Source organism: Alosa pseudoharengus, unplaced genomic scaffold (assembly GCF_046254945.1).
Source record: "Alosa pseudoharengus isolate Yale_2024_CS ecotype anadromous, Long Island Sound unplaced genomic scaffold, YU_APseudo_1.1 YU_APseudo_1.1_scf_16, whole genome shotgun sequence".
Taxonomy (NCBI): domain Eukaryota; kingdom Metazoa; phylum Chordata; class Actinopteri; order Clupeiformes; family Clupeidae; genus Alosa; species Alosa pseudoharengus.
The window spans coordinates 27,717,182-27,744,103 of record NW_027468630.1 but is presented as its reverse complement, the minus strand read 5'-3'; the positions used below and the strand labels follow the sequence as shown (position 1 = coordinate 27,744,103).

The 26,922-nt window shown below is 43.4% G+C and overlaps 1 protein-coding gene across 1 annotated transcript; it reads right to left on the bottom strand.

Annotated features, from left to right (window-relative positions):
- Positions 1-35: 35 nt before the first annotated feature.
- On the bottom strand, positions 36-26,724 carry LOC143125838 (nuclear RNA export factor 1-like). Its single transcript, XM_076287600.1, has 21 exons — positions 26,483-26,724; positions 25,263-25,476; positions 15,107-15,269; positions 14,818-14,901; positions 14,607-14,711; positions 14,289-14,360; positions 13,879-13,948; positions 13,654-13,742; positions 12,298-12,405; positions 11,536-11,645; positions 8,221-8,257; positions 7,254-7,322; positions 5,663-5,718; positions 5,122-5,229; positions 3,924-3,982; positions 3,679-3,794; positions 3,546-3,588; positions 3,305-3,377; positions 2,534-2,716; positions 669-729; positions 36-302 (listed from the first exon to the last, which is right to left on the bottom strand). Exons 1-21 carry the CDS (start codon positions 26,514-26,516, stop codon positions 264-266), a joined length of 1,893 nt encoding a protein of 630 aa, XP_076143715.1. The 5' UTR covers positions 26,517-26,724; the 3' UTR covers positions 36-263.
- Between the last annotated feature and the right edge of the window lie 198 nt (positions 26,725-26,922).

The following is a 26,922-nucleotide window of genomic DNA, read 5'->3' as shown; positions in this document are numbered from 1 at the left end:
ATAGCATGATATCATGAAAACACCCAGACACCACATGACTGTAACATGGTTTTTAATTATGTCAAAAGCCACTGTACAAAATAATTTAAAACAGAAACACAATGATAGTTTTGGCCATGACATTCTTTAGTGTTTCCCTGTGTTCATAAAAACAAACTAAAAAACAAACAAAATTCCATATAAAACAGGGTCTTGGGATAAACATTTTCCACACAAGACAGCTGATGCTCTCCGAATGACAAACAAATTAATTGTGTTCCTTTTCACTTTATAAAAGCGACGTCTGGGATTTTTCCTTGAGCCTGTACAAAAACACAAGAAGAAGCACAATAAGTCCAAACACCACAAATAAAGGCTTATCTACTTCTGTACCAATTATCACATATTCCTTTATGAGATGTCTTACAACAGTTTGGGTTATTGACTTGTAAGAGAGGGGGTGTTTTTTTAGCAAAATCATCTGGATGTTAGTCTTTATAAAGTGAGATGACTGAGATGGTGCAACGTGTCTGTGTGTGTGTGTGTGTGTGTGTAGAAGAAAAGGACTGTGTGCGGACCTAAGGATTTACATAAATTAATTAGTGGAGTATGGTTATATATGTGTGCAATAACATTTTTGAAAGACTAAGTCTCTGTGTGTGTGTGTGTGCGTATGCGTGCAAAATTACCTTCATTTGTGTGAAGACTGTGGCAGCTCTGTCAAAGTCCCACTCGTTATCCTGGAGACATCTAAGAGGAGAGAGGCACACAGAGAGAAGCTCAGTACACACAAAAACAAACCATAGAGGTCACACACATTGAAGGATCTCAGCACAGCTAAGAGCAAAAGCGTGTGTGCAATGTGAACACACTCAAGTGAGAAACCTCTCTGCATGTGTGTCTGTTGGTCACCTCTGTATCCATTCCAGGTTCATGCAGGAGGTGCATGTTTGTGTTTACTCACTTTGCGACCATTCCAGGAGGCTATTCCAAGTACGTGGTGTAGTGACAAACCTGGGTACGTTAACTCAGATTAAGTGGTAAACCGCCTACAACAAGAGCCCTATGGCATTGTTTTGTAAGGAGAATGAAGCCATACAGCTCTTCTATTAGAGAATTTCCCCTAGGGGATCAATAAAGTATCTGGGCAATTCCACGCAAAACTGTCACATCCATAACGCCAACTAAATACTATGGCATTGTGTTGGCGTTATGGATGTGACAGTTTTGAGCGGAATTGCCCATCTATCTATCTATCTATCTCTATCTATCTATCTATTAGGAGGTTTACCCCTTACTCTGAGTTAACTTACCCAGGTTTGTCACTAAACCACGTACTTGGCATAGCCCCCAGGTTCATGCAGAAGGTCCATGTTTATGTTTACTCATGTTTGTGTTTACTAATGTTTTTTTATTTATTTTTATTCATTTTTCCATAGGTGTTATACAATATTAACAAAAACCCACAAAGCTTACAAAACCAAACTAAGTGTAAAAGACATGAAACATACATTATACAAAGACTTTTTGAAATTATAGACAGAGCTTGTGATCACAGACAACATGAAACATATAAAGACAGTATTTGACAAAACATTACGCTAAAGGGGACCGATTACAATGGGGGTGGAGGAGGTGCATGTGTGTGTGTGCATGAATAGACATGTCCGTGCGTGTAAGTGTGTGAGTGATGAATTTTTAAGTATTGAAATCAGCAGGATTGGCATACTATGAAATGTTGTAAGTCGTAGTACTGTATCCTGGTTATAAGAGGGAGTGGGTATGAAGTTTTGAGTATGGGTTGGGTCAGTCTCATCAGATTTTTTCCTCTGACTACTGTTATCCCACTGACGGGCCAGCTCATCTACACACCCCACTATCCCTGTGGTATGTGTGCCTTCTAATGTCTAAGTGCACACATCCTCCCTCAGGGTAGGCACCCCCTCCAGCTCATCCACCCAAACGCCCCACAAGGGAGCCAGTCTCAGACCTCTGGAGGTCAGAGCAGCACAGAGGAAAACTGCAGGTTGACAGTGAGCCATTCAGGGGAGGAGACATAGAGGATCGATTTGGGGCAAGTAGTGGGGAAGAGGGGGTTATCCCAATCCTGCTGATTTATCTCAATTGCTGGATGTGAGTGAGTGTTTATGTGAGTGGTGAGTGATCTGAGTAGTGAAGGGGTATGGCGGACAATGGTGAGGCAGGTTTGCTAAGGTTGATAAGTGAATGGTAAATGAAATTGCGAAAACTGAGTCTCAGGCAGAGGGGGCCAGCGGGGCTATGCATTTAGGAATTTGGAGAGTGATGGCCAAATTGAGAGGGAGTCTTTTGAGTTATTACCAGAAGGGCTATTTGATATGTCTAGTGAGATGTGATCCAAAAATAGTTTTTTTCCAGATAGAAATATGGATTTTGTTTTGCAGTTCATGAGGATGGTTTTCCTGGCAACAGCTAGGGTGACCAGCAGAGTTTTACTGTTAAGGTGGTTTAGGTTGATTGTGGAGGTGTCTCCAAGCAGACAGAGAGATGAGAACTCATGTTTGTGTTTACTCACTTTTGCGACCATTCCAGGTTCATGCCAGACTTGAGGGAGAAGGTGTTTAGCATGTCCTGCTGGGGGGCCGAGAGGGTGGGCACGGGACTGCTGGACGGGGTCGGAGCTGGAGCCGCAAACGCCCGCCGAATCTCCTCCGTCGTGGCATTCCGCACAAACAGTTCATCATTTACTATGCACAACCTGAGACAAAGAGAGCGAGCGAAAGGAAGGCAGCGAGAGGGAGGGAGAGAGAGAGAGAAAGATTAATGTAACAAAGGAGTGGCATAAGATTGCTTAAGGCATAACCAAACACTAGAGTATGATATTTACCTAACCAAGTTGGGAATGTTAATGTAAATGCTCATGTATGCTTTACAAGCTTAGACTCCTGCTATTCTTCTGTGTTTACGTGCTCTGGCATTAGCATGGGTGACTATGATTACAAGTGAACTGACATACTTTATTTCATGGAAATAGAAAAAAGGTGCCAAACAGATGTGAATGTCCCTGTCTCCATATGTCAATCCTTTCTTCTCAACAAATGTGATCCAAGGCAGACAGTGGTGCTTGTGTTTTGACCACAACAAACAGTTAAAATGAATGTAAGTCTGCGTAAACTATGACTCAATCACATAAACATGTTAAGTCGTTATCTTGTTTACTTGTCATGAGCAGAGAGGTAAACAAGGACACGTTAGACGGCAACATCTGACCAGGCGGCTACCCAGGCATGATCAAGTCTCTATTACAACAGACTCATAGAGATTCTGAAAAGGGAGAGGGGATTACCCAGAATTCCCAGCAGGAACAGCGATGAAGACTCTTGAGAATGCCCGCACGGAATCTCTGGATTTACCATCCACTAGAGAGGGAGGCAGAAGAGGAGAAAAACAGAATATTTTATTTGTCAGTTATAACCAACCATCTCTCTCTCTCGCACACACACACACACACACACACACACACACACACAAACAAACACACAAACACACACACACTTACTGCATTTGTGACCTGCTCATGAACATACCTTCTTTGAAGACTCCACTCACAGTGAACGTTAGTAATGTATTCTGAAAGCACATATACACAGAATATGAATGACAGGTAGAAATAGGATTAGAAAGTACGCTGTCTGAAAGTGGAGGGTATCAGGGCCTTACCGTGTACGTGTTGACGTCTACGTTGAAGCACGCTATGTCATGCTGAGTCTTGGGCAGCTCGTTCAGAAACGCCACCACGTTTAGACGGGTGTGCTTGACCAGGCGGAAACGAGTGGCTGAAAAGAGAAGGAGAAGGAGAAAGAGATGATGTGAAGGGGTGGAGCTGCAGACTGACCTGAGGCTGTGTGTGTGTGTGTGTGTGTGTGTGTGCGCGCAAGAGAGTGTGTTCTGTAGGCAAAACTTACTGGGATCTTTCAGCCTCTTGAGATTCCTGCTGTCTTTTTGGTACTCCCCCAAACTACACCTGAGAATGTGAGAAATGAGATGGACACAGGCAAATAAGATTAGAAGAGCATAGGACGGTCCAACTCACAATAAAGAGCTCCACATGCTTCTGCGTCAACTCCACGGCGTAGCTACGCTGTCACTCCTACGGCGTCGTGACCCTTTTATGGTTCTGCGTCAGGTTGCTTTGCATCTCGCTGCATTTAACCGCCATAACGCTCGGTGTCGCCTGTGTCTGCGTCGCTCACCACCGAAACAATAGACTGTATGACCGAAACAGTACTCAGAATGGCAAACCTGTGCTAAAATATTAATCTTATTGGTTTGGCCTTTTCTTGCTTAGATTTTGTAAAAAGTAACGAGAAAGAGACACAGTAAAAGCCATTGATCTAGTTACTGTAACCAGCACATAAGTCTGAGGTTATTTGCGAGGTGTCTGCCAGCCAGTTTAAGTTATGGTAGCAAGCGAACTTTAGCACAACGGCCCATAAAGTACTGCTTGCTGGTGAAGTGCAAATTTCAAAACATTTCTGACATATAGACACTTTACAAACGGATAACCCCATCATTGTAACCAAAATATGTCTGAGTTTATTTGCAAAGCTTATGTCAGTGAACTAGCATGTTGCTAACTCCCCACAGTATGCTGCTTGAAACACCGACTATCAACACAGGACGAGTTGACCAATCACAGTCCTTGTGGTCTGTGTTGCCTTGATGTGAATGACAGTTTTTTGGAGGTGTAAGTCAAGATACGGCGGAGGGGTCAGAGAGGGGTTCACGGCGAAGCAGAGGGCTCTTCGGGTGTACGCAGTCAATTCGACGCAGAAGCATAAAACAGGCATAAGGGTAGGAAATACAGACAGTTAATGAGTGGACAGAGTGAAAGAGTGTGTGTGGTGTGTGTGTGCGCATTTATGTGACCATACACCTAGCAGGGTTGTGTGTGTATTTGCCTGGGTATACACCTGGCAGGGTTTTGTGTGTGTGTATGTGTGTGTGTGTTAGCATGAACATACACTCGGTAACGTTGTTTGTATGTACGGTTCTGTGTGTGTGTGTGTGTGTGTGTGTGTGTGAGTGTACACCTGGCAGGGTTCTCTGTGTGTGTGTACCTGGCAGAGTTCTGTGTGTGTGTGTGTGTGTGCGCATGCGTACCTGGCAGGGTTCTGTGCACTGAATGGTGTGCTGAGCGAGAAGCAGGCGCCATCATGATAAGCGTCCAGCAGAGGCTGTCTGTCTCCTGAGTCATACACACTGAAGTACCTAAGAACACGAACACACACACACGATGAGACCTCCCTGACCAGATCAAAGCCCACAAGCTTTTGTATTACCCCCTGTATGCAGGACAGCTTATCGCCCAAATACCACAGACCATGACCACAAACACTCGCTCTAGCCTCAGAGCGTGCTGTTCCACCACTACACAGGTCCTCTTTGAGCCTCATGTCGACTAGTTTGATTTGGAATGTTTTAGAACTCCTTCAAGGCTCAAGGTCTAGAGTGCCAGGAGTCATCACAACTTCCACCTGTGCCCACTTTCTCTGTACTCTGGAGTTGATCTGAAGTCCTGCCATGGCCCATGTCTGTTTGTGACAAAGTCTGAAGAATGCTGGACGAGTAACTACCACACCAAGGGACATTTCCTCCACTCAGCTACTGACACACAAATAAACACACACACACAAACACTTACTGTTGTAAGAACCGCGAGATGAGGATCTTGATGTCATCTGAACCAAAATAACTACCCTGAGGTTGAAAACAGAAGGGAACAGCTTATTAAAACTAGATGTACCACAGAGCGGTACAAATTATGACCGCCGCCCAGTCCAGCACATTTTTTCCACAAAAATAAATCACGCTGAAAGGCCTATATGATTCTAACTGTCTCACTAAATTGCATTATCCACACTCAATTCTCACTGGTATCTACTAGACAACAAGTACCAAAACATGATTAGTACATAGATTTCACATGTAAAATTCATTTTATACAACTCCACCCCCATCTTACCTGTTCATAATTCTGAGAAATTATGTGTGTGTGTGTGTGTGTGTGTGTGCGTGCTTGTGTGTTTGCCTGTGTATGTGTGTTTGTGCATGTGCATGCATGCGTACATATGTCTACAGTGTCATGTTGTGCGTGTGTATCTGTTTATGCACATGTGTGCACATGGAATGGGTTAACATGACCCCTGGAGGCAAACATACGGAAAAAATTGGTCATCCTAGGCCCTACGGTTCTCAAAATATTCACAGAAAACTGTGTCTGCCCTACCCTCCTTTCTGGGGGTCCAGTACAGCGGGGGGGGCTACAGATCAAAATGAAAAATTATGGTTCCATGCTATCCATGTGGGGTTACATGCCCACCAAGTTTCGTGTACCCCGGTCTTTCAGTGTCCCAAGAATCCTTGTTGGTGTACGGTCACTAAATGTACACATAAATTATTTTATTGTAAGGCCCCCCCATGAACGAAAGTTCACAAAACTTGGCATGCATTCGGAGGGTGTCATAATGATCCTACACTTTCAATTTCGTGCAGTTTTGACCATGTCAGCCAGAGATATTGTGATGAAAACACCTAATTTTTTGCTTTTTAATTTTTAACTAGGTGGCACTATACATGAAATAAGTGGTAATGGGATAGGTTGACATGCCCCCTTAAGACCAACATACAAAAAAAAGGTGGACCTCCTAGGCCCTACGGTTCTCGAGATATTCACAGAAAACTGTCTCCGGCCACCTACAGGCCAGTTGGTGTATAGTAACATAAATTAATTTATTGTGTGGCCCCCCATGAACGGAATTCCACGAAACTTGGCGTGCATTCAGAGGGTGTCATAATGATCCTACACTTCTAATTTCGTGGCCCCTTCAGATCAACATACCAAAAAAAAAATGGTCCCCCTAAACCTTACGGTTCTCGAGATATTCACAGAAAACTGTGTCTGCCCTACCCTCCTTTCGAGGGGTGCAGTCCAGCGGGGGGGCTACAGATCAAAACAAAAAACGATGGTTCCATGCTATCCATATGGGGTTACATGCCCACCAAGTTTCGTCTACCCCGGTCTTTCAGTGTCCCGGGAATCCTTGACGGAAATTTGGACATGCGGAAAAAAAAAAAAAATCTGACTTCGCTGCGCGGCGGTCATAATAACAACATACATGGCCAGTTACAGCACTAGTGCATTAAAACCTGGAACAACAAAGAAAAGAGTGTGTGTGTGTGTGTGTGTGTGTGTAATGGGGAGATGAGAGCAGCGAGACTGGAGCTTCAGGTACCTTGCTGGGAGGAATGGTGGTGGGGGCCTCGACATCAAACCCAATAGGAGGAGGAAGATCATGGCCATCCTGAAGTGGGAGAGATGGATGGATGAAGAGAGATGGATGGATGAAGAAAGAGAGAGAGAGAAAGACATTTGAAAATCATATACAGTAATATTAGTATCAGCATCAGAGACAAAGCCTTCTCATTTAGAAGATTTCCACCCTATCTCAGTCAGGGGCCAATCACAGCGCAGCATTGATTAAAGGACACCCAGTAGGAAAACCTGCTGACTGAGCGGCAGCGCCCACTTGCTGATAAGGTCCTAGCAGATAACGCTCACGCTGAGCAACAAAACCAAAACAATCCTTCTGGAGGGGAACATATTGCTGCTGTTCCTAATCTCTCTTTCTTAACTACTGCTTCCTGACTTCACACACACACACATTCAACAGTGTTTTTGTGTGTGTGTGTGTGTGTGTGCACAAGTGTGAGTGGAAGTGTGTTATGTAGGGAGCTAGCTGTCCTTGAGGATGTAATTATTGACCCGTTTATGACTTCAATACAAACAAAAAGGGGAGAGCACAGCACGCTCTGAACTGTGAGTGCAGCAAAACATCAGAGAGCAAAACAGCAATCAATAGCTGACCAAGAGAGGGTGCAGAACTAGCCTAGAGAGTGAGAGGGAAAAAATGCGTCTAGGAAAGAGAGGGAAGAATGATGGAAAGAACAGAGAGGATGATTTTAGATGGAAAGAGGAAAAAGAAGGAAAAATAGCAAAGGACCAATAGTGACAGTGAGGGAGTGATAGAGAAACAGAATAGATAGAATAACAAAAGAGAGAAAGAGACAGAAGCTGAGCAAGAGTATGACTGTGATGGTGAGGGACAGAGAGACCGACGGGACATGTAACAGTGTGTGTGTGTGTGTGTGTGTGTGTGTGTGTGAGAGAGAGGGAGTGGAAAATGATGAACTGTATCTCACCAGCTTCAGCAAGCGAGGGAATCGCTCCCTGATGGCACTGTCATTTCCATGGTACCCAGGAGAGAGCAGAGGAGAGAAACATCATCTCTGACTACTCTCGGAGTCGCGCACACACACACACACACACATCCAGTCTTATGAACACACTCTCACCATACACCACTGTAGACACACATACAAAGACAAACACACACCCTCCCTGCCAAATCAACAAAGCTTTCAGTACATAATTCATGTCTTATCAATCCATGAATATTCCAATCAATCAAATCCCAGGGTACTGTAGAACATGAATGTCTTCTTACATTTTGTAAAGTTGACCCACTCCCTCCCCATTTCTCACAAGCATAGCATACATAAGATCTCTCTTTCTATCTCCCCCCCATACACAGAGTCCGATACAAACACGCAATTTCAAACTTGCGACAGTAAGGTCATGCCTCTTACCCATTCCACACATCCCAGAGCCCAGGTGCACTTACCTAGTTCCGGGGACTCACCTGTGTTGCCACACACACACCACACGCAGGAGAACACACATCATTAAACACACAGCCGCCAACAGTGCAATGTGTCCTCACTAGCATTCACACGCAAGCACAAAAACACACACACACACACACAGTATGTAATAGTGTGTGTCTAATCACAGACACACACAGTTGTGACTGCTGCTTTCAAGGAAGTACATGTAAGAGAGTTCAGAGTTAGAATGGCGACAGGCACTCTCTCTCACTCACACACAAACACACTAAATGCACGTGAAAAGCGCACATTCAACAAAACTGACGCGTTGTAGAATTCTCCTGAAACTGTGGAAAAAAGTTCCAACACATCACCACCCTGACATACACACACAGACAGATCACTGAGAGACATATTCTGCTTGAGCCAGCTGTTTGTCTTGAAGAGAGAAAACACACACACACACACACACACACACACACACACACACACACACACGCACACACACACACACACACACACATTCAGTCCTCTGGCTTTGAGGCTGTCTGCAGAAAAAAACACCATTAACCCGCTGCAGAGGCAGATCTGTAGATAGCCAAAGCAGGAAGTATGCCCATGGCAAAGCTGACCCCTGCTGCCCCAAGCAACAACTGCCCTTCTTGACCGTCTTAGCCACAGTCCATGGCTGTTTATAATCTCATAATCAGATGAGTGTGTGTGTGTGTGTGTAAGAGGCTTTTTGGTTCTGGTTGTGTTTGGGCCTGAGTCTGCCTTGCAGACGGAGGTGCTCTAAGCTCAGAGGTGAGTCGGTTTGGATTTTCACGCCCCAGTATCAGGTGGACATGTCCGTCTGCACTCCCCCTCCTGACCGTGCGCTGCCATTGGCTGGAAATGGGAAGGAGGAGTGCTGCTAGGGGAGAAGTGAAGGCAGTTGCTCGGAGAGCCATTCCGACGGGCAGTGCGGCTCTGCAGCTGCAGGCCCACTGGAGCTCAGAGCGGTGGACACCATCCCACGTCCTCGCCCACTGTGGCGGAGGGGTCATGGAGCTTTTCTCATCTACCCCCTGCTCACTGGAGGACAGGTCAACTGTGAGGAACCAATCAGCTGCTTAGAAAGTGATTTAAACAATGGCCTCCCCTCATCTTCCCAGGGCAAGAGCCCCTCTTGTCTGATGGTCTGTGATTTCTTTCCGGTGAGTTCATCACCAACTCCCATGATGCACCTCTGCTGCAGATCTCCACTGGGCCAGATCTAATGACTGTGCCTGCCTTAGGTTGCCCCGGGAGATGGAAGGTGGGATCTTACCCGTCATTGGCTACCAGCCTATCACACTGGCCCGCTGCAGCGTTGCGATTGGTTGAGGGGAGTTGGTGGGAGGGGAGAGGAGCCATTGGTAGAGCATGATTGGATGATTCTAGCATGATTGGGTGTCTACAATGTGGTAAAAGCAAGTGAGTTTGAGACATCTGCTTCTCTTTTTTGTTTGTTTTTTCGCATGAACGGGGATTTGAGACATCACAATTCCTAGACCTAGAATGGTGTTCTGTTCACTTTCAGTTTTAATTTGGCTAATCTTGCCTTTGAAGAAACAGGAGACTCTTGGTGGAGGTTAATTAGTCTTCTGGATCTTTTTTTTTTGTTGCTATTAATATTTGATTATTAAAATTTCAGGAGATAATAATAATGTGAGCATAATAATGTGAGCTATAAGATTCAAGCTCAGACGGTCAATCAGGGCGACTGTCAGGAGGGAGAGGGGTCAGCTTCCCCTTGAGAGAAGAGGTAAAGAACCAAGATAACCCGTCTGGAGACCCCGCCTGGAGAACGCAAGCAAAAAGCTGCAGAGAAGGATGGAGAAGGAGGAACAGAGGGGAGAGCTTCCTGGTCACAGCCTATACCTGTGAACAAGACACAGAGCTGCCACAGATCACCAGTCCTAGGAGAAAACTGTGTTTATTCAAAACAGAGTCACACAGGGACACAGAGGCAAGTGGTTCACACACACACACACACGCACACCAATTTTGTTGCTTAGTATGAAAATAACAAAACAAGCCTAAACAAACACACACAAAACCATTCAGAATTGTTCAGTCCATTTGTATGAGGTGTCTTTAGTTCAAGTTAACCTCAAAAACATTGTAAATCCTCATACTACCAGACATCATCAGAGCTACAGACAAGCACAGTGGCCACCCCCCCCCCCCCCCCCCCCCCCCGCCCCCCCCCCCCCCCCCCCCCCCCGCTCTCTCTCTCTCTTTCTTTCTCTTTCGCTCTCTCGCTCCATCAGTCTTCCAAACAGTGTACTGTACACACGTGGGACCAATGACCACTCCTTTGTGTGTGTTTGGGTCTGCACATCAGTTCCAAAGAGTAGTTGGCTCATGAACCTACACTTGTGCACGTGTGCATGTTCATATATTTACAAGTGTGTGTGTGTGTGTGTGTGTGTCTCACAATACAGCAGCCACAGAATCTGTGTGGTGTTTGTGTGTGAGTAGATTGCTACTGAATCTCTCTCTCTCCCTCTCTTGCTCCCTCTTTCTCCCCCTCTCTTGCTCTCTCTCTCTCTCTCCCCCTTTCCTTCATCATGTTTGTGTGCAAACACAAGACCTGTTGAATCATCCACAGCTGGAGACTTGCACTCAAATCACACCAGCTGATCATACACACAGGCGAAAGGCAAAACACACAAGGAGATGGCCCTGTTGACCACCCTCACGGTCATCACCTTCACCTTACCACCCCTAACCCAACCTGCCCCCTTCCCCTTTCCCTCACACACTCCCTCACACAGACGCCTCAAACTGCTTGGACGACCCCTGACCCCTGGGGGAGTGGCTGACCTGATGTAGGTGGGCTGGTCCTTGAAGTAGTCGCACAGGGGGTTGTGGTCCAGCCACAGCTCAACCAGCTTCATGCCCTTCACCTTATCCAGCTCCCGCTCCGACCGCAGCTAGAGAGAGAGAGAGAGAGAGAGAGAGAGAGAGAGAGAGAGAGAGAGAGAGAGAGAGTGAGATAGAGAGGGGAAGGGAGAGAGAGAGGGAGAGTGAGTGAGAGACAGAAAAAAAGAGAGAGAAAGAGAGGGAGAGAGGAAGGGAGAGAGAGTGAGTGAGAGAGAGTGAGAGAGAGAGGAAGGGAGAGAGAGTGAGTGAGAGAGAGAGGGAGGGAGAGAGGGAGAGAGTGAGAGAGGGAGGAAGAGAGAGGGAGGGAGAGGAAGGGAGAGAGAGTGAGAGAGAAAGAAGAGGAGAGAGAAAGGGAGAGAAAGAGAGAGAGCGAGCTACACTGTTTGTTCTGATGCACATGCATCTGTGGGGAGGTTGAGGAGAAGGTGGTGTCTGTGATGAAAAGCTACCGTTCAGTTGCCACAGCAAATTAATGTTGGAGGGTGGTGACTAGCGCAGGTGCACTTGACAGGAATGCCACGTTATATGGCAGAGTACTAGAACACATTTGATATTAATTCACATTCATATGGCATATAGTGTGTGCTGTGTGTGTGTGCTGGCGTATACCGTATGTGTGTGTCTGATGCCATGTGGTGTATGTGTGTGTGTGTGTGTGTGTGTGTGTATGTGTGTGTGTGTGTGTGCACGTGCAAGACTCACCTCGTTGTGTGACAGATTGAGGATCTTCAGGTTGTGCGCTTTGCTGGCGAGTTCCGCCATATCGTCCAACTTGTAAAGCTTATTACTGCTGAGATTCAGACTGACCAACTACACAGAGAGTGTGGAAGAGAGGGGGGGAGATAGAGAGCAAGAGGGGGGGAGAGAAAGAAAGAGAGAGAGCAAGACAAAGGAAGACAGAAGGAAGGATGAGATGTAGAAAGAAGAGATTTCAAGATGTCAAAAGGCTAAGTAAGAAAAAATGAGTGACTTCCTACTATGTCCATCATGAAAGTGTGTGTGTGTGATTTTAGATTTGTTTATCTGGGATATGGCAGTTCTATTGTTTGCTTTTCCTACAGAGCATGTCTATTCTTTTATAGCTCAGGAGAGCAATGGTCAGACAGACTGCTGTGTGTGTCTGTGTGTGTGTGTGTGTGTGTGTGTGGTGTGCATGATTGAGCATGTGAGGCATATGTGCACACACTCAACTACCCACAGCTTGCAGATGTTAAACCACATTCCTCTTTGTGTGTGTGTCACAAGTCATATGAGACCAGAGCGCCTGTAGCACGTCAACAACATGACTGTGGCCTCTAAACATGTTCTCTCTCTCTGTGTGTGTGTGTGTGGTGTGCATGATTGAGCGAGCATGTGAGGCATATGTGCACACACTCAACTACCCACAGCTTGCAGATGTTAAACCACATTCCTCTTTGTGTGTGTGTCACAAGTCATGAGACCAGAGCGCCTGTAGCACGTCAACAACATGACTGGCCTGTAAACATGTTCTCTCTGTGTGTGTGTGTGTGTGTGTGTGTGTGTGTGTGTGTGTGTGCGCGCGCGCGTACTAGTATGCATGCTACTTCTGCAAGGATGGGAATGTGTTTGTGAGTGCATTTGTACTGTGTCTAGAATGTGCTTCTCTGTGACAACAACATGCATATTGTGTGTGTGTGTGTGTCTGTGTGATGTAAAGTGTGATGCTTTTGGCCAAGGCCTGTTCTAACTACACAGACAGAGCAGAAAAAAGTATTTTAGTTTTGTTCTGGACAAGTTGAATGATCTACAGGCTATAGCACAGGCATCCTCCGACAAGTACTGCTCAAGAGAGCCCCCCCCCCCCCCCACTCCATCCCACCCCCACAAACCCAATGCCCTGAATCAAGCTAATCTTCCTTCCACCAGCTTGCTCTGTGTTGTATTGGCTACTAAGAACTAGCATGCTAATTGCGTGACGGAAGTGATGGAAATAAATTTCATAATATGGTCATACTGCTCAGAAAGTGCCAGTGTGCTGATTCTGTGATTTAGCACACTGTGTGTGTGTGTGTGTGTGTGTGTGTGTGTGTGTCTCACCTCTGGAATATTCTCTTCAATGATTTTCAGAACAGCATGCATGCAGTGTTTTCTATTCAGAATTATTTCCATGTTCTGGGACACCAGATCTGCAGGAGAAAACAGCATGGCAATGAATATTCCAAAACAAACACACACGCACGTGCGCACACACACTAATGTAGCATTTCGAGCGAACACAAAAAAGGAAATATGGAGTTGACATATTTAGAGGGGGGTTGTTACCTGGGTCTGTGCGTATGCTGTTGAGATCCAGATACTGCTGAGAGCCATCAAAGCGCTTGGACATACATTGCTGAAACCAGAGTTTCAGAGTTTATTTACACACACACACACACACACACGTTTATCTAGACATACTTTTAACCAAGGCAACATCAGACACACACACACACACACACACACGTTTATCTAGACATACTTTTAACCAAGGCAACATCAAACACACACACACACACACACACACGTTTATCTAGACATACTTTTAACCAAGGCAACATCAAACACACACACACACATGTTTATCTAGACATATTTTTAACCAAGGCAACATCTATGTTCTCAGCATGTACTGTTTGGAAACTCATGACCCAACCAGTATCCCTCCCAACCCACATGGGGGCACTATGTCTGACCTTTAGGCTCTCCATCTCTTCTGGCTTCAGGTCAGCGAGGGGGGGGGCACAGGGGTTTGAGATCACAATGACCTGCAGAAAGATACACACACACACATTCAGCTCACACAGGGGCCCACACTGCAGCTTATCCCAACCACACCAACCCCACAGCATGGACATTACACAACACACACAGCTCAACAGAGTAGGAAGTAGGATGGTGTTTCAGATGGATGCTCTGTGTGTGTGTGTGTGTGTGTGTGTGAGCGTGTGTGTGTGGGCGTGTGAGCGTCTCCATGGCGGACGTGGGTCTAGTGTAGGTATTGTGAGATGTACCTTGTAGCCCTCTGTGTCTGTGATCTTGCGGGAGATTTTCTGTAGCGCGTTGGCAGTGGAGGAATCCTCAATGTAGAACTGGACTCTATGACCCTCTGTGCTGAACTGGAGAGAAACAGTACATTAACACACACACACACACACATACACATGTGATGCATTTGTGTGTGTTTGTGCTATTGAAAGTGTGTGTGTGTGTGACTTGACTTACTTTGACTGGCGTGAAGGGGACAGGACAGAGATTCTGAAGCACGTCAAGCAGCCATTTTTTTTCATACTTCTTCCCATAAGGGATCTGAAGGTTCAAATGACACACGCATCATTACGAACACTGTGACAAGGTCTGTGAACTTGACCTGTAAAGGCAGTATTTAGTCAGCCTAACCAAGACAAATTACACTTTGATGAGGCATTTTGTGAACTAGTAGGAAGTCATTCAGCAACTGACACTATGTTTGGATTTGTATAAATTAGTGTGTGTGGGTGTGTGTGTTACTTACTATGATCTTGAACCAGCCCTTCTTCCCACCGGCTCCTCCTCCTCCCCCCCCGCCTCCTCCTACTCCTGAAGGCCCTCCTCCTCTGTGACCAGATCCACCACCTCCTTTACGATCACGGTCAAATCGGCCATCTCCGCGGCGACCTGGGCGGCCATATGGGTTACTAGAGAGAATAGGGAAATAAAGGTCTCGCAGTAAGAAACACCACCAGCACATAAACACAAGTCACACACACACACACACACACACACACACACACCACCAGTGTCACCTAATATGAAAAAACATCACATTATGTACCAAACTATAGAGCTCAGCAGTCCCGCCCACCACCCATTTCGGAAGTAAGAATTCAACACAATTTCTCCATTGACAACTGGAGTGTAAGCCATAACATCATAACCGCCAGTGGTAGACTTAAAACCAACTGTGTCATGACTAAGCGAGTGATATGGTCATATAGATGTCAAAAGTTCATGGGGCATCCATCTAGTTTTGAGAAAAATGTGTTTTGTTCACGATTTCACGTTAAAGCACTACACTACCCAAAATCCTAACGTGTAAAAGCAGAGCCTTTGATTGGTAGAGATCACCGTTGCCACCGTTACTAACATGGCTTGTTCTTTACTGAACAAGATGGATGCCGGCAGTCAGCGCAATTTGGACCATCTGATGAAAACTGTTTCTCACCTTGAACATGGAATCTACTCACTGGAAACGGTAGGAAGTTAGTCATCTTGTTGTCTTACATTCAAAAGTACGCATGTTAAACTATCGTTATGTTGGAATGTAGGAAGTCAAGTCAAGTTTATTTATATAGCGCATTTCATACACAGAGGTCATTCAATGTGCTTTACATAAACAAAAGCAAACAGTAATAACAATCAAAAGCATAAAAGGGCAATAGTGAAAGAATAGTTTAAAAGGTAAATATCATAATAAAAAAAGAAAGCATAAAACACACAAAGTAGAATAATTTTCAAAATCGATTCAGAATTTGTAACTCAGTTAGCAGACAGCATCTGAGAACAGTTTGGTCTTAAGTCTAGGGGCCCTATCATGACATTCTAAAGTGCATGGTCACTCGTCAAAAGTCTATTCAAATTTAGTAGGATGTCCAGTTCACATTGGGAGGGGTTTCGTTCTCAAAAGTGGAGCGCATGGCGTAACAAGGTGTTCCTAGGTCTTTTAATCAGTCATATGGGTGTGTTTGGGGCGTAACATCATTTTAAACCAATAAGAATGACATCTGTCATTCCCTTTAACGGCGCAACGCGCGATATGTCAAATAAATGCATCGGTATTTTGGCATTCAACGGCGCATTTGAAGGAGGCTGCTTGCGAGACCGTATGGAATAGTCATTCTTAAACCATGCTTTACTAAAACCTAGCATAGCCTTCACGCATTTGCACTCGTCTATTATTTGAACTCATTGGCAAAGTGAAACTAACTTCACCAAGGAGTCAGTCAACGACAAGACAGTTATATGCAGTTACTTTCACTATTGACTGACAATGGGTTACCATCGAAAACATAGGCTGGAAAAAGCAACACTTACCCTAATGTTGCTCAAATGACTGAATAAAACAACATTTATCCTGCAGAGGAGTTGCTTATATCTCGTGACAGTGCGTCTTCAGCTGTGCTCCATACGTGTCTCTCGCCTCTCCCCTAATCACTTTTAACCGTCATTACCAATTTGCAAATGATGGTGAATAACTAGGCCTACTCATCATGAGATTCCCATTGTAATCGTGCAATTTGTAATCGTGCAATTTGTAATGCTTTGCATGGACGTGCGCTGGTGTGCGTTCATGAATGATAGAAGGCCACATGAATGCCAATATGACTGTTGACATGCGCTCTAAAATAGCATATGAACAACTCGCCATTGACTTCTGACCAGGTTTAGGTGGTGTATGATAGCGATTTTTAGACAATGCGCCAGGTCCCTGCCTAGGTTGTTAATTGCCACACCCCTGGGCGCAATGCTTAAAAAATAAACGTGCAAAATAACGAATTCAACTTCGCGCCGGTGAATAACGAACTTTACGCCATGCGCTGGTGACCCAAAATATAGCCCTAGATTTAAAACTGGCTACAGTTGGGGCCCTTTTAATGTCATCCGAAAGTTGGTTCCAGAGATGAGCCGCATAGCAGCTAAAAGCAGCTTCACCATGTTTAGTTCTAACAACAGGTTTTACTAACAGGTTTTTCTCCATTTAGTGATTTATGAACAAGCAGTAGTGCTTTAAAGTCAATTCTGTGACTTACTAGAACCCGGTGCAGGGACTTAAGAATTGGAGAAATGTGATCAGTTCTTTTAGTTTTTGTGAGAACTATAGCTGCTGCATTTTGTATCACCTGAAGCTGTTTGATAGTCTTTTTAGGAAGGCCTGTGAAAAGTCCAGTGCAGTAATCAACCCTGCTGGAGATAAATGCATGAATGAGTTTTTCTAAATCATCTTTTGACATCAGCCCTCGAAGTTTGGCAATATTTTTGAGGTGGTAAAAAGCAGTATCCTTTGCTTTCAACCCTTTTGTGTCAAGGAGAGTGGCAACCCTAAGTCTTTCCTCCTTTTTACCAAATATAATTACTTCAGTTTTTTCTTTGTTCAGCTGAAGAAAATTTTGAGACATCCAGGTGTTGATTTGTTCTATACACTGACACAGAGATTCAAGGGGACAATAGTCATTTGGTGACAGAGCTAAGTAAATTTGTGTGTCATCTAAATAGCTATGATATGAAATCAAATTATTTTGAATGATTTGTCCAAGTGGGAGCATATAGAGGTTGAATAATAGTGTCCCCAAGATCGACCCCTGGGGAACACCACAGGTCAAGGACGTTGGTGTTAGGGTACTTTTTTCAATGGCAGCAAAGAAACTCCTTTCTTGTAGACATGATTTGAGCCAGTTGATAACTATGCCTGTAAATCCAACCCAGTGTTCTAAAATAAAATATTGTGATTAACAGTGTCAAATGCTGCACTACGGTCCAGTAGCACTAGGACTGATGTTTTACCTGAATCTGTGTTGAGGCGTATGTCATTGAAAACCTTAATGAGAGCTGTTTCAGTGCTGTGATTTGCCCGAAAACCAGACTGACAGTAATCATAATACCCATAAGGTGGTTAATTGATTAAAGACTACTTTTTTAATAATTTTGCCAATAAAAGGTAAATTGAATATGGGCCTGTAATTGTTTAGCATGGAGGCATCCAGGTTATTCTTCTTGAGAAGTGGCCTTACAACAGCTGTTTTCAGTGACTTAGGAAAAATGCCAGACAGCAGTGATAAATTTACCATGTGAAGGACATCTGCTGCTACAGTATAAGGTGAAAAACAGTTTTGAAGAAATTGGTTGGCAAAATGTCTAATGTCTAATGTGGAAGAGCTGAGATTCTGTACCATTTTTTTCAAGTGTGTCGTGGTCTATCAAGCTGAACTCTGACATCAAGTTAAGTTTCCCTCTATTTGTAGCTGTAAGTTCCGGATGTTAAATTAGTAATTGAGCAGATATGTTGAGTCTGATTTTCTCAATTTTACCTTTGAAAAAAGATGCAAACTCATTGCATTTATTAGTTGAGAGAAGTTCAGGCGCTAATTGTGAGTGGGGGATTTGTTAACTTATTGACAGTTGAAAATAGAACACGAGTGTTATTTGAACTTCTACTGATGATGTCTTGCTTTGCATATTTCAAAGATATATGTGCGGAGCATCTCTTTATGGATTTCATAGTGGATTTGAAGTTTGTATTTACGCCATTTTCTTTCGGTCTTCCAACACTCTCTTTTTAGGAGTTTAACCGCTGGATTTTGCTTCCATGGTGCTCTGTTTGTCCTTAACTTTCTTGAATTGTAATGGAGCAATGTCATCCATAATGTTTGCCATTTTTGCATTAAAGTGATCAAATAAGTCTGCTACAGAGTCTGACAGTTGACTTGACGTCTGTGAAAGTGCTTGCACAAAAAGAGCACTTGTCTGATCATTTATGATTCTTCTTTTTACCATCATAGATCTGTTCTGAGTGTGTGGGGACATAGACACTAGGGCTGTCACTTTTGTGAAAAAATCCTGTTCGATGAGACATAAGTGTTCATTGAATCAATTGTAAAATCGATTTTTCATGTCTAAAGACGTTTCCATTTTCAACAGCAAATATAGGCCAATTCACAAACAACTAACAGGCATTAGGACGAACGTAAACGTAGCTTCAACGTAGCTGTGTCTGTGTTTACGATTAGAAATGTCAAACAAATTTCGCCTACGTAGAACTCAATTGCACAGTTTGCATAGCCTACCGCTTTGTTCTTCTCCATAGTTTGATATACCAAAAATCCGAAGTACTTCCACATCGAACTCCTCAAGTTATTAGGGCCTATCACTCGTCTCTCTCGCACAGGTCGCACAGATTGATCGCGTTGTCCTCCATTTTTTGGCAAAACACGAGCAGCACAGCAGCTGATTGAAACAGCTGTTTCCGGTGCGTAAAATTGGTGGGAATTTTCTTTTTAGCTTTCGCAATGCTTACTGCACTTCGGAATTCTTTTATATTCTTATATTCTTGTTTGTGAATTTTGTCTATCCTTTTTATTCCCTATTTTAGTTTTCGAAACTTGTGCTGTTTGGGTCCAATCGATTGCGCAATCGATTTTCGAACGTAAAGTGACAGCCCTAATAGACACATCAAAGAACACGCAGAAATGATATGCAATTAAGAGTGTGTCCATGAGAGGACCAGGCGGGGGTGATACATTTTGACATTCACCGATTTTGATGAAACTTGGCCAGTTTGAAGGGTCCACCTAAACTCAAAAAGCAAAAATAGTAAAAAATTTGAAACAACCCAGGGGGAGTTAAGACCCCCTCCTTGTTTTCGGCCAAAAAACCTCAAAAAATGGCCCAAAATTGCATAAAATGTTGACATCCCTCCTGCTGTCAGATTTAAACACAGCAAAGTAACAATCCATCAAAGGTGCATCCAAGGTTAGTTTAAAACTGGAATTACAAGGCGTAAGGTGTGACGGGTGTCAGTCCAGGACTGCATGTATCCACTATGTCACATGCCTTTTGGCGAATACCCAAAAAATAGCAATATTCAGACCTGAATATCTCCGATGAGCAACTTCCTTTTTTCAAAATTCTTTCTGCACATGAAAGAGCCATCTGTGGACTTTATAAATCAAAAGAAAAATGCTCGGCCTTTTTATTATTTTTGTTGCTGTAACCACCTAAATAGTGTGATCCAGCCAGTGATTTCAAATACATATTTACTTCAATGATTGGTTGAGAAATAATATTTAGGTCATTTATGGTAGACAAATGGAAATATATTATCATCAATCATGTCTACTGATCAAATCCAAGCTAGATGTAATGTCCTGAGTGCAATATATTCCTTAAGGTAGCTTAAAATGACATCATTGGGTGACATACACCAGTATGCCCGTAGGTCCAATATTTGCAAATGTGATGTCTCCAACATATCTCAGGGCTAGAAACAGTCACTTGGACTCAAATAATAACTTGTAAGATTTTGTTTGCCAAAGGTCAAAGGTCAAGGTCACTGTGACCTTATGTACATCCCTTTGTGGTGAATTAACCTAAAAAAAAAAAAGCCTGACATAATTTCATATGTGATACAAATATTCACTTTGACCACCAAATTCAAATATTTGTTGTCTGTGAGTCAAAGGTCAAGAGCCTTGCATTCTTGAGAAAATGATATTTCATAAATGCCTGTAGAGAGTTTTTTTTTTTCAAATTTGGTACAAATATTCACTTCCTTTGTCTTTGTCTTTCATCGGTGACCTCCAGAAGGCTCAACAGTAGTATCTGGCATCTCAGACCCACCTCCCTCCACACTCATGATAGGTTGTCTACCAACCAATATCGACAATTTTTTTGGTAATTTGTCTTCTTTGCTGTGGCCGTTTATGATCCGATCAGCAACATAGCCAGACAAATTGCAATCGCTTGATGTGGGAACCCACAGATACCAACAAATTCTTCAGTTAATCATCTTTCTTGCTGTGGCCATTTATGATCCCATCAGCAACTATACAACAAACAAAACACCAACCCTTAATGAGGGCACTAAGAACTACTGTACCACCAAAGTCTTTGGTCATTCCTCTTCTTTGCTCTTACTGTTTCTGATCTGATCAGCAACATAACCAGACCAACCGTAAGCCCTTGATGTGGGCAACCACAAATACGTACACATTCTTCAATCAATCCTCTACATTGCTGTGGCGGTTTATTATCTGATCAGCAATATACCCAGTCAAACCGCAAGCCTTTGATGCAGACATCAACAAATACCAACAAATATTTCGATACCAACTACCAACCAATGTCACAAATTCTTCAGTCATTCCTCTTTGTTGCTATGGCCATTTATGATCCGATCAGCAACATACCAACATACCAAGCAATATCATAAATTCTCCAGCCATTCCTCTTCATTACTGTGGACATTTATGATCTGATAAACAAAATACACAGCTGACATGCAATCCCTTGATGCAGGCACCAACAACTACCACTCCAGAAACACAGCAGCAGCATCTCAGAGTCAATTCAGGTTACAACATGACCCCAAATAGCATGTGGGTGCCATAGCCATTGGCTTGCCTTTTCAGCAGCCTCCAATAACTGTTACAGCTCCTTTCAGTGACCATCCTCAAAAACCAAAGCCTAACAGAAGTTTTGTGGCTGATTATATTTGGGTGATGAAAAGTCAATATTACTGTGACCCAGGCTTGGAATTTCAACATTCTGGGGGCAAGGCCACTTGGCCTTCAGTTGGGCATATTTGGTGGAGGGCATAAAGGCCACATGTCAGGGCACTAAGGCCAACGTTAATTATACAGTAGTAGGCTATAAAAATGATCAAAGTTGTATTTAGCCTATTCACTGCAGTAGACCTGCATCACTGTATGAAACACTACAAAAACATGAAGACATTACATATAACTGTAAATCATCTGATCAATATTTACAGATATCTAGGCTATATTTAACATTTATTTGATATTTGGCCTGTTATGAAATCATGTATTGAACAATTTAAGCACAGCTCAGCTTTAAGAAAGTCAAATAGCCTAGATGCATGCTTAGCATTTTGTTATCATTAAGTCTACTTTCACAAACTCTTAGTCAGCTGTCCTCTGATTTACCGATATCTAGGCGACATTTGTAATATTTATTTTGTATTTGGCCCGTTACGAAATAATGTGGAACAATTTAAACAGTGTAGAACTTAAAGCCCAAATTTGGAGACATCCATGTATGTTGAAATTTACTGCAAATTCAAAACGGGATTACTCTGGAACGGCTAACTATACAGGGGACTGCTTTACACCTTTGTGTTCTGTAAGTTGCTGTTTATGCTGTTTATTCTGATATATGGTTTGTCATGTGTTAAACGAGGGGTTCGTGAAGTATTCCGCCGAGATGAATGGGTAGGGAGATGGACGCAAAACCTTCAGTAGAATTTATGATTAAATTGAATGATATTATTTACTTTTCTCTCGAACCGTTCACCACAGCAATTAGCGGCTGACATCGTTTAAAAGCTGAGAAAAAGCTCTTTCGTGTGATACTTGTGATGTCTGTGTGATGAGTAGGCTACTTCGCGAGTAGTTCAACTGAGAAGAATGGGTGAATTTAGACGCACTTTCTTTCTTGCGCTAACTTTCTCCACTGCGTAATTTGCGCTGTGAATGCTAAGATTGTTTTGACAGGCCATAGGCTAAATATATATCGCTATTGGTAGGACGCAAAGCAGAATATTGAAAGAAGGGGGCACCAAGGCCACCGTGGCCTGTAAACCTCGTCATGGCCAACGCAAGGGGCTACGACGGCCATGGCCGTCGTGAAATTCCTACCCTGCTGTGACCTCACAAAAAAAACATATTTTTACAACTTGAACATGATATCCTGAAAACACAGTGTACTGTTATTATTTTTATTATCACGTGATGGACATCGATGTACAGAAGGAAAAGCCCAGGACAGTACTGACTGACTTGCTATATATACTCAATACATAACACAATTCCCAAAGTAACCATCATGTCCTTGTTTGTAAAAATCTCTGTTTTGGATCTTCACACAGATCCAAGTAAAGCAGCATTCTCTTTAGAAGGCTTTTAAAATATATCTGTGTGGGCTAAAACACAGTTTACGTGTGGACGAAAGACCCAAACACAAAATATCTGGGTATGTGTGTACAGGGCCTAAGTTGTGCTAAATTTTAAATAACTCCCTCAAGGTGTTTTTAGGATATTGTGTTCAAGGTGTAAAAATACAGTAGGCCCATGTTGTTTTTTGTGAGGTCACAGTAACACTGACTTTTGACCACTCAAATCTAATCAGTTCATCTTTGAGTGCAAGTGACTCTGTGTGCCGAATTTAAAAAAAAAAAACTTCCTACAGGCAATGACCTTTGACCATACCCTAGAAATCCTTCCCGCGAGAGCATAATGGAATTGTCTCTACGAGACACTCTGGCAATGACCAATGATGCACGTTACTTTTACCCCTTGCATCCCGGGAAACCAATCAAATCGGCGTATCTGATATATGCGGGCCAGAGGCGAGCTAAACTGATAACGACAGTGCTGCAACGTTGGAGCTCAGTAAACATCGGTCGTAGTGTTATCCAATTCCGTCGAAGTCCGGAATCATTCAGAGTAAACATTGGTCTAGTGTTATCTAATTGCGTGCAGTGAGATTTTCAAATGCACGCTTGGTGCCGCCCTTCGAGTTGGGCCATTACATTGTTCGTGGCCAGACCCTTAATCTTTCTAGATTACCTGGATTTTCCAGGCTACTTTGACCATGAAATTCAAATTAATTTGTGATCTGTGGGTGAAAGACCCTTTCCGAAACTAGCTACACTCTCACCCTAGCCACTTGCACTCCTAATCAAGTGTTGAAAGAACACACCAACATTTTGGGAAATTATCTTACTCACTGTCTCCGCCAGAGTTAGATAAGATGATACATACCCTTATCGTCTCTGTGCGTGCAGTGCCTCAGTCTGAAGCGCCCACTGTTAGCCTAGCTTAGCATAGTTCATTAAGGTGGCAGTTCCAACTAGCCAATAGCACCTAAAAGTGATACAAGAGCTCCAAAATTTTTTTCCATTTACATGTTGTGACTTATACAGTTACAACATATAGGCTACAAATATGCGATTTTCTAAGCATATGCAAACTTGTTTTGAACTAAGCATTTCTAAGCATATGCAAACTTGTTTAAAACTTGTTTTCATTCAGGAAAAGCACTGCTACCTTGGCAGAGTGATTTGCACGCAGCACCTGAAAAGCTGCAGTAGCAGGGCTTCGTTTTACATAAAAATTTGTACACTTTGTAATTATACTAGTCACAACATGTAAATAGAACAATGTTTGAGTGCTTTTGTCACTTTTGGGGGATAGGCTAGTTGGAACTGCCCACCTCAATGAGCTATGCTATGCTAATGGTGGGTGCTTCAGACTGAGTTACACATATAAATAGGAAGGGTATCATCTTATCTAACTCTGGGGGAGATGGTGAAAAAGCTAATTTCCCAAAATTTTGGCGGGATTTTTAGAGGTTTATTCACCACAATGGAATGTACATAAAGTCACAGTGACCTTGACCTTTGACTATCAAAATCTTACAAGTTATTATTTGCGTCCAAGTGACTGTTTCTAGCCTTGAGATATGTTGGAGTTATCACATTTGCAAAAATTAGACCTACAGGTATACTGGTGTATGTCACCCAATGATGTCATTTTGAGCTACCTTAAAGGAATTATCCGGAGTAAAATGCACTTTAGATCGATTTCCGAATAGCGATTTTTAGACAACGCGCCAGGCCCCTCCCTAGGTTGTTAATTGCCACACCCCTGGGCGCAATGTTTAAAAAATAAACGTGCAAAATACCGAATTAAACTTTGCGCGGGTGGAAAACAATCTTTACGCCATGCGCTGGTGCCCAAAATACAGCCCAGGGTCTAAAACTCTTTATATATGGATCCCCACACATGTATATACCACAGCAACACATCAGAGAGAGAGAGAGAGAGAGAAAGAGAAAGAAAGAAAGAACGAGAAAGAGAAAGGAAGAAAGAGAAAGGAAAAGGGGAAGAACTTACTATCTGCGCTGTAATGAACCGTCCTGTGACCCCTCTCCCATGTTGATGTCACCATCATCATCATCAAACCGGGAGCGGGGGGTGGGTCCGAACCCCCCTGCTCCACCTCTGTGCCGCTGCCTCGGCCCCTGATGATCAGAGTGCATGCGGGCCCGGAACGGACCCCGGACCTTCCGGTTCCGGAACTGAGGGCCCCCAACGCGGTCATCATGCTCTAAAAAGGACATAACATTTTGGAAGAGAGAGAACCAAATGAAATAAATAGATAGATCATAGATAGGCAGATCAGAGAGAGCAAGAGTTAAGAGTTTTAGTTCTGCTGACAAATGTGCCAATTGACCACCATAAATGTGTACTGTACATTGATCAAAATGTGTCTGGGTTCATTTGGGTACATATTCAGCAACCATTCTCACACATAGGCTAAATACATGCCTGCAATTCTTACACAAAAAGCTTTCCTCTAACTAATTAATAAAGACATATAAGCAGACACTGATTCATAAAGACAGGGTATCCATGTAGTCAGAAAGTAGGAGATTGTGTTGACATTACAGCTTAGAATATCCTAAATATCTCAACCAAAATGTACAGGTCACACAACCAATGAATCTAACCCTAGGTGTCATACAACCAATAACCCTAACTCTAGGTGTCATACAACCAGTAAAGCCAGGCAATTACAAGAGCACCATGATGCTCACAGAGACAAAGAACAAGGCTAAGGATGCATGCACCAGAGATTATACAATTGCAAACTAAAACCAACCATTAAAAACACTAACCAAGTAAAAAAAGAGTCTAGTGTAACAATTACCTAGCTACGTTTAGGGCCTGCCCAATTACGTAACTGAATCCTAAGCTCACATACAAAATGCGTCAATAAGCAATCCCAATCCTCTGTCCACAAGGGGGAAATTATACACTGGACAAATATGAAATTACTGAGTCGGCGGTGACCCAAAGAAATATCAGTCGGTTATTATAGCAGGCTACGCAATGAACGGGATACAACACAGTAGTACAGTTTATGAGAAGCGCGCCAGTCTTGTCATCGCGTCCGGGGCTGACTTCTATGATTGCCTTTCAGTGTTTACCTCTGACGAACATGCCACTGCTGAACACCTCTCTTTCGGATGAGAATCCATCTACAGAAGAAACGAGGAAGACAGTGCGTCTGAATGTCACCGTATGGGTCAAGGGACTGTGAAGAGACTTACCGTTGTAGTAGCGGGAGTCGTCGGCCGCCGCCATGTTCTGTCAAGGGGCTGTAAACAATCCTGTTATACTGGAGATAGGACACACTGGGACGGCGATTCTCGACCAGAACACGGGGCCCACAATTACTATATTCGAGTTATTGAAATACAAAGCCCGTCAGGTCAATTCGCGTTACTTTACAGTATGTACGGTTATACCGTCGCACGATTACCAACTGTTTTCTACTGCGCATGAGTGATAATATCCAAAACTACAGTATCTTTCTCTTTGTAATGTCCAGAGTTTTCTTTGAAGAACAACCCCCAGCACCCCCTTCTGGAGAGGAGGGTATACGCATGTTGTTCCAGCGTGGGGTGATGCCCAAGTCTTAGTAGCACATTTTGCCTGAAAATTGTTATCTTCTTCGGCAGTATTACCGCTCAAAAAGTAACTTGTGGTA

Bases quoted from the DNA above. Each gene is read 5' to 3' on its own strand.
- LOC143125838 (XM_076287600.1), bottom strand. From the start codon at position 26,516: ATGGCGGCGGCCGACGACTCCCGCTACTACAACG. The intron at 3,983-5,121 runs GTACGCATGCGC...TCACATTCTCAG, and splicing joins AGTGCACAGAACCCTGCCAG to GTGTAGTTTGGGGGAGTACC. The intron at 730-2,533 runs GTGAGTAAACAC...CTCTCCTCTTAG, and splicing joins AACCTGGAATGGTCGCAAAA to ATGTCTCCAGGATAACGAGT.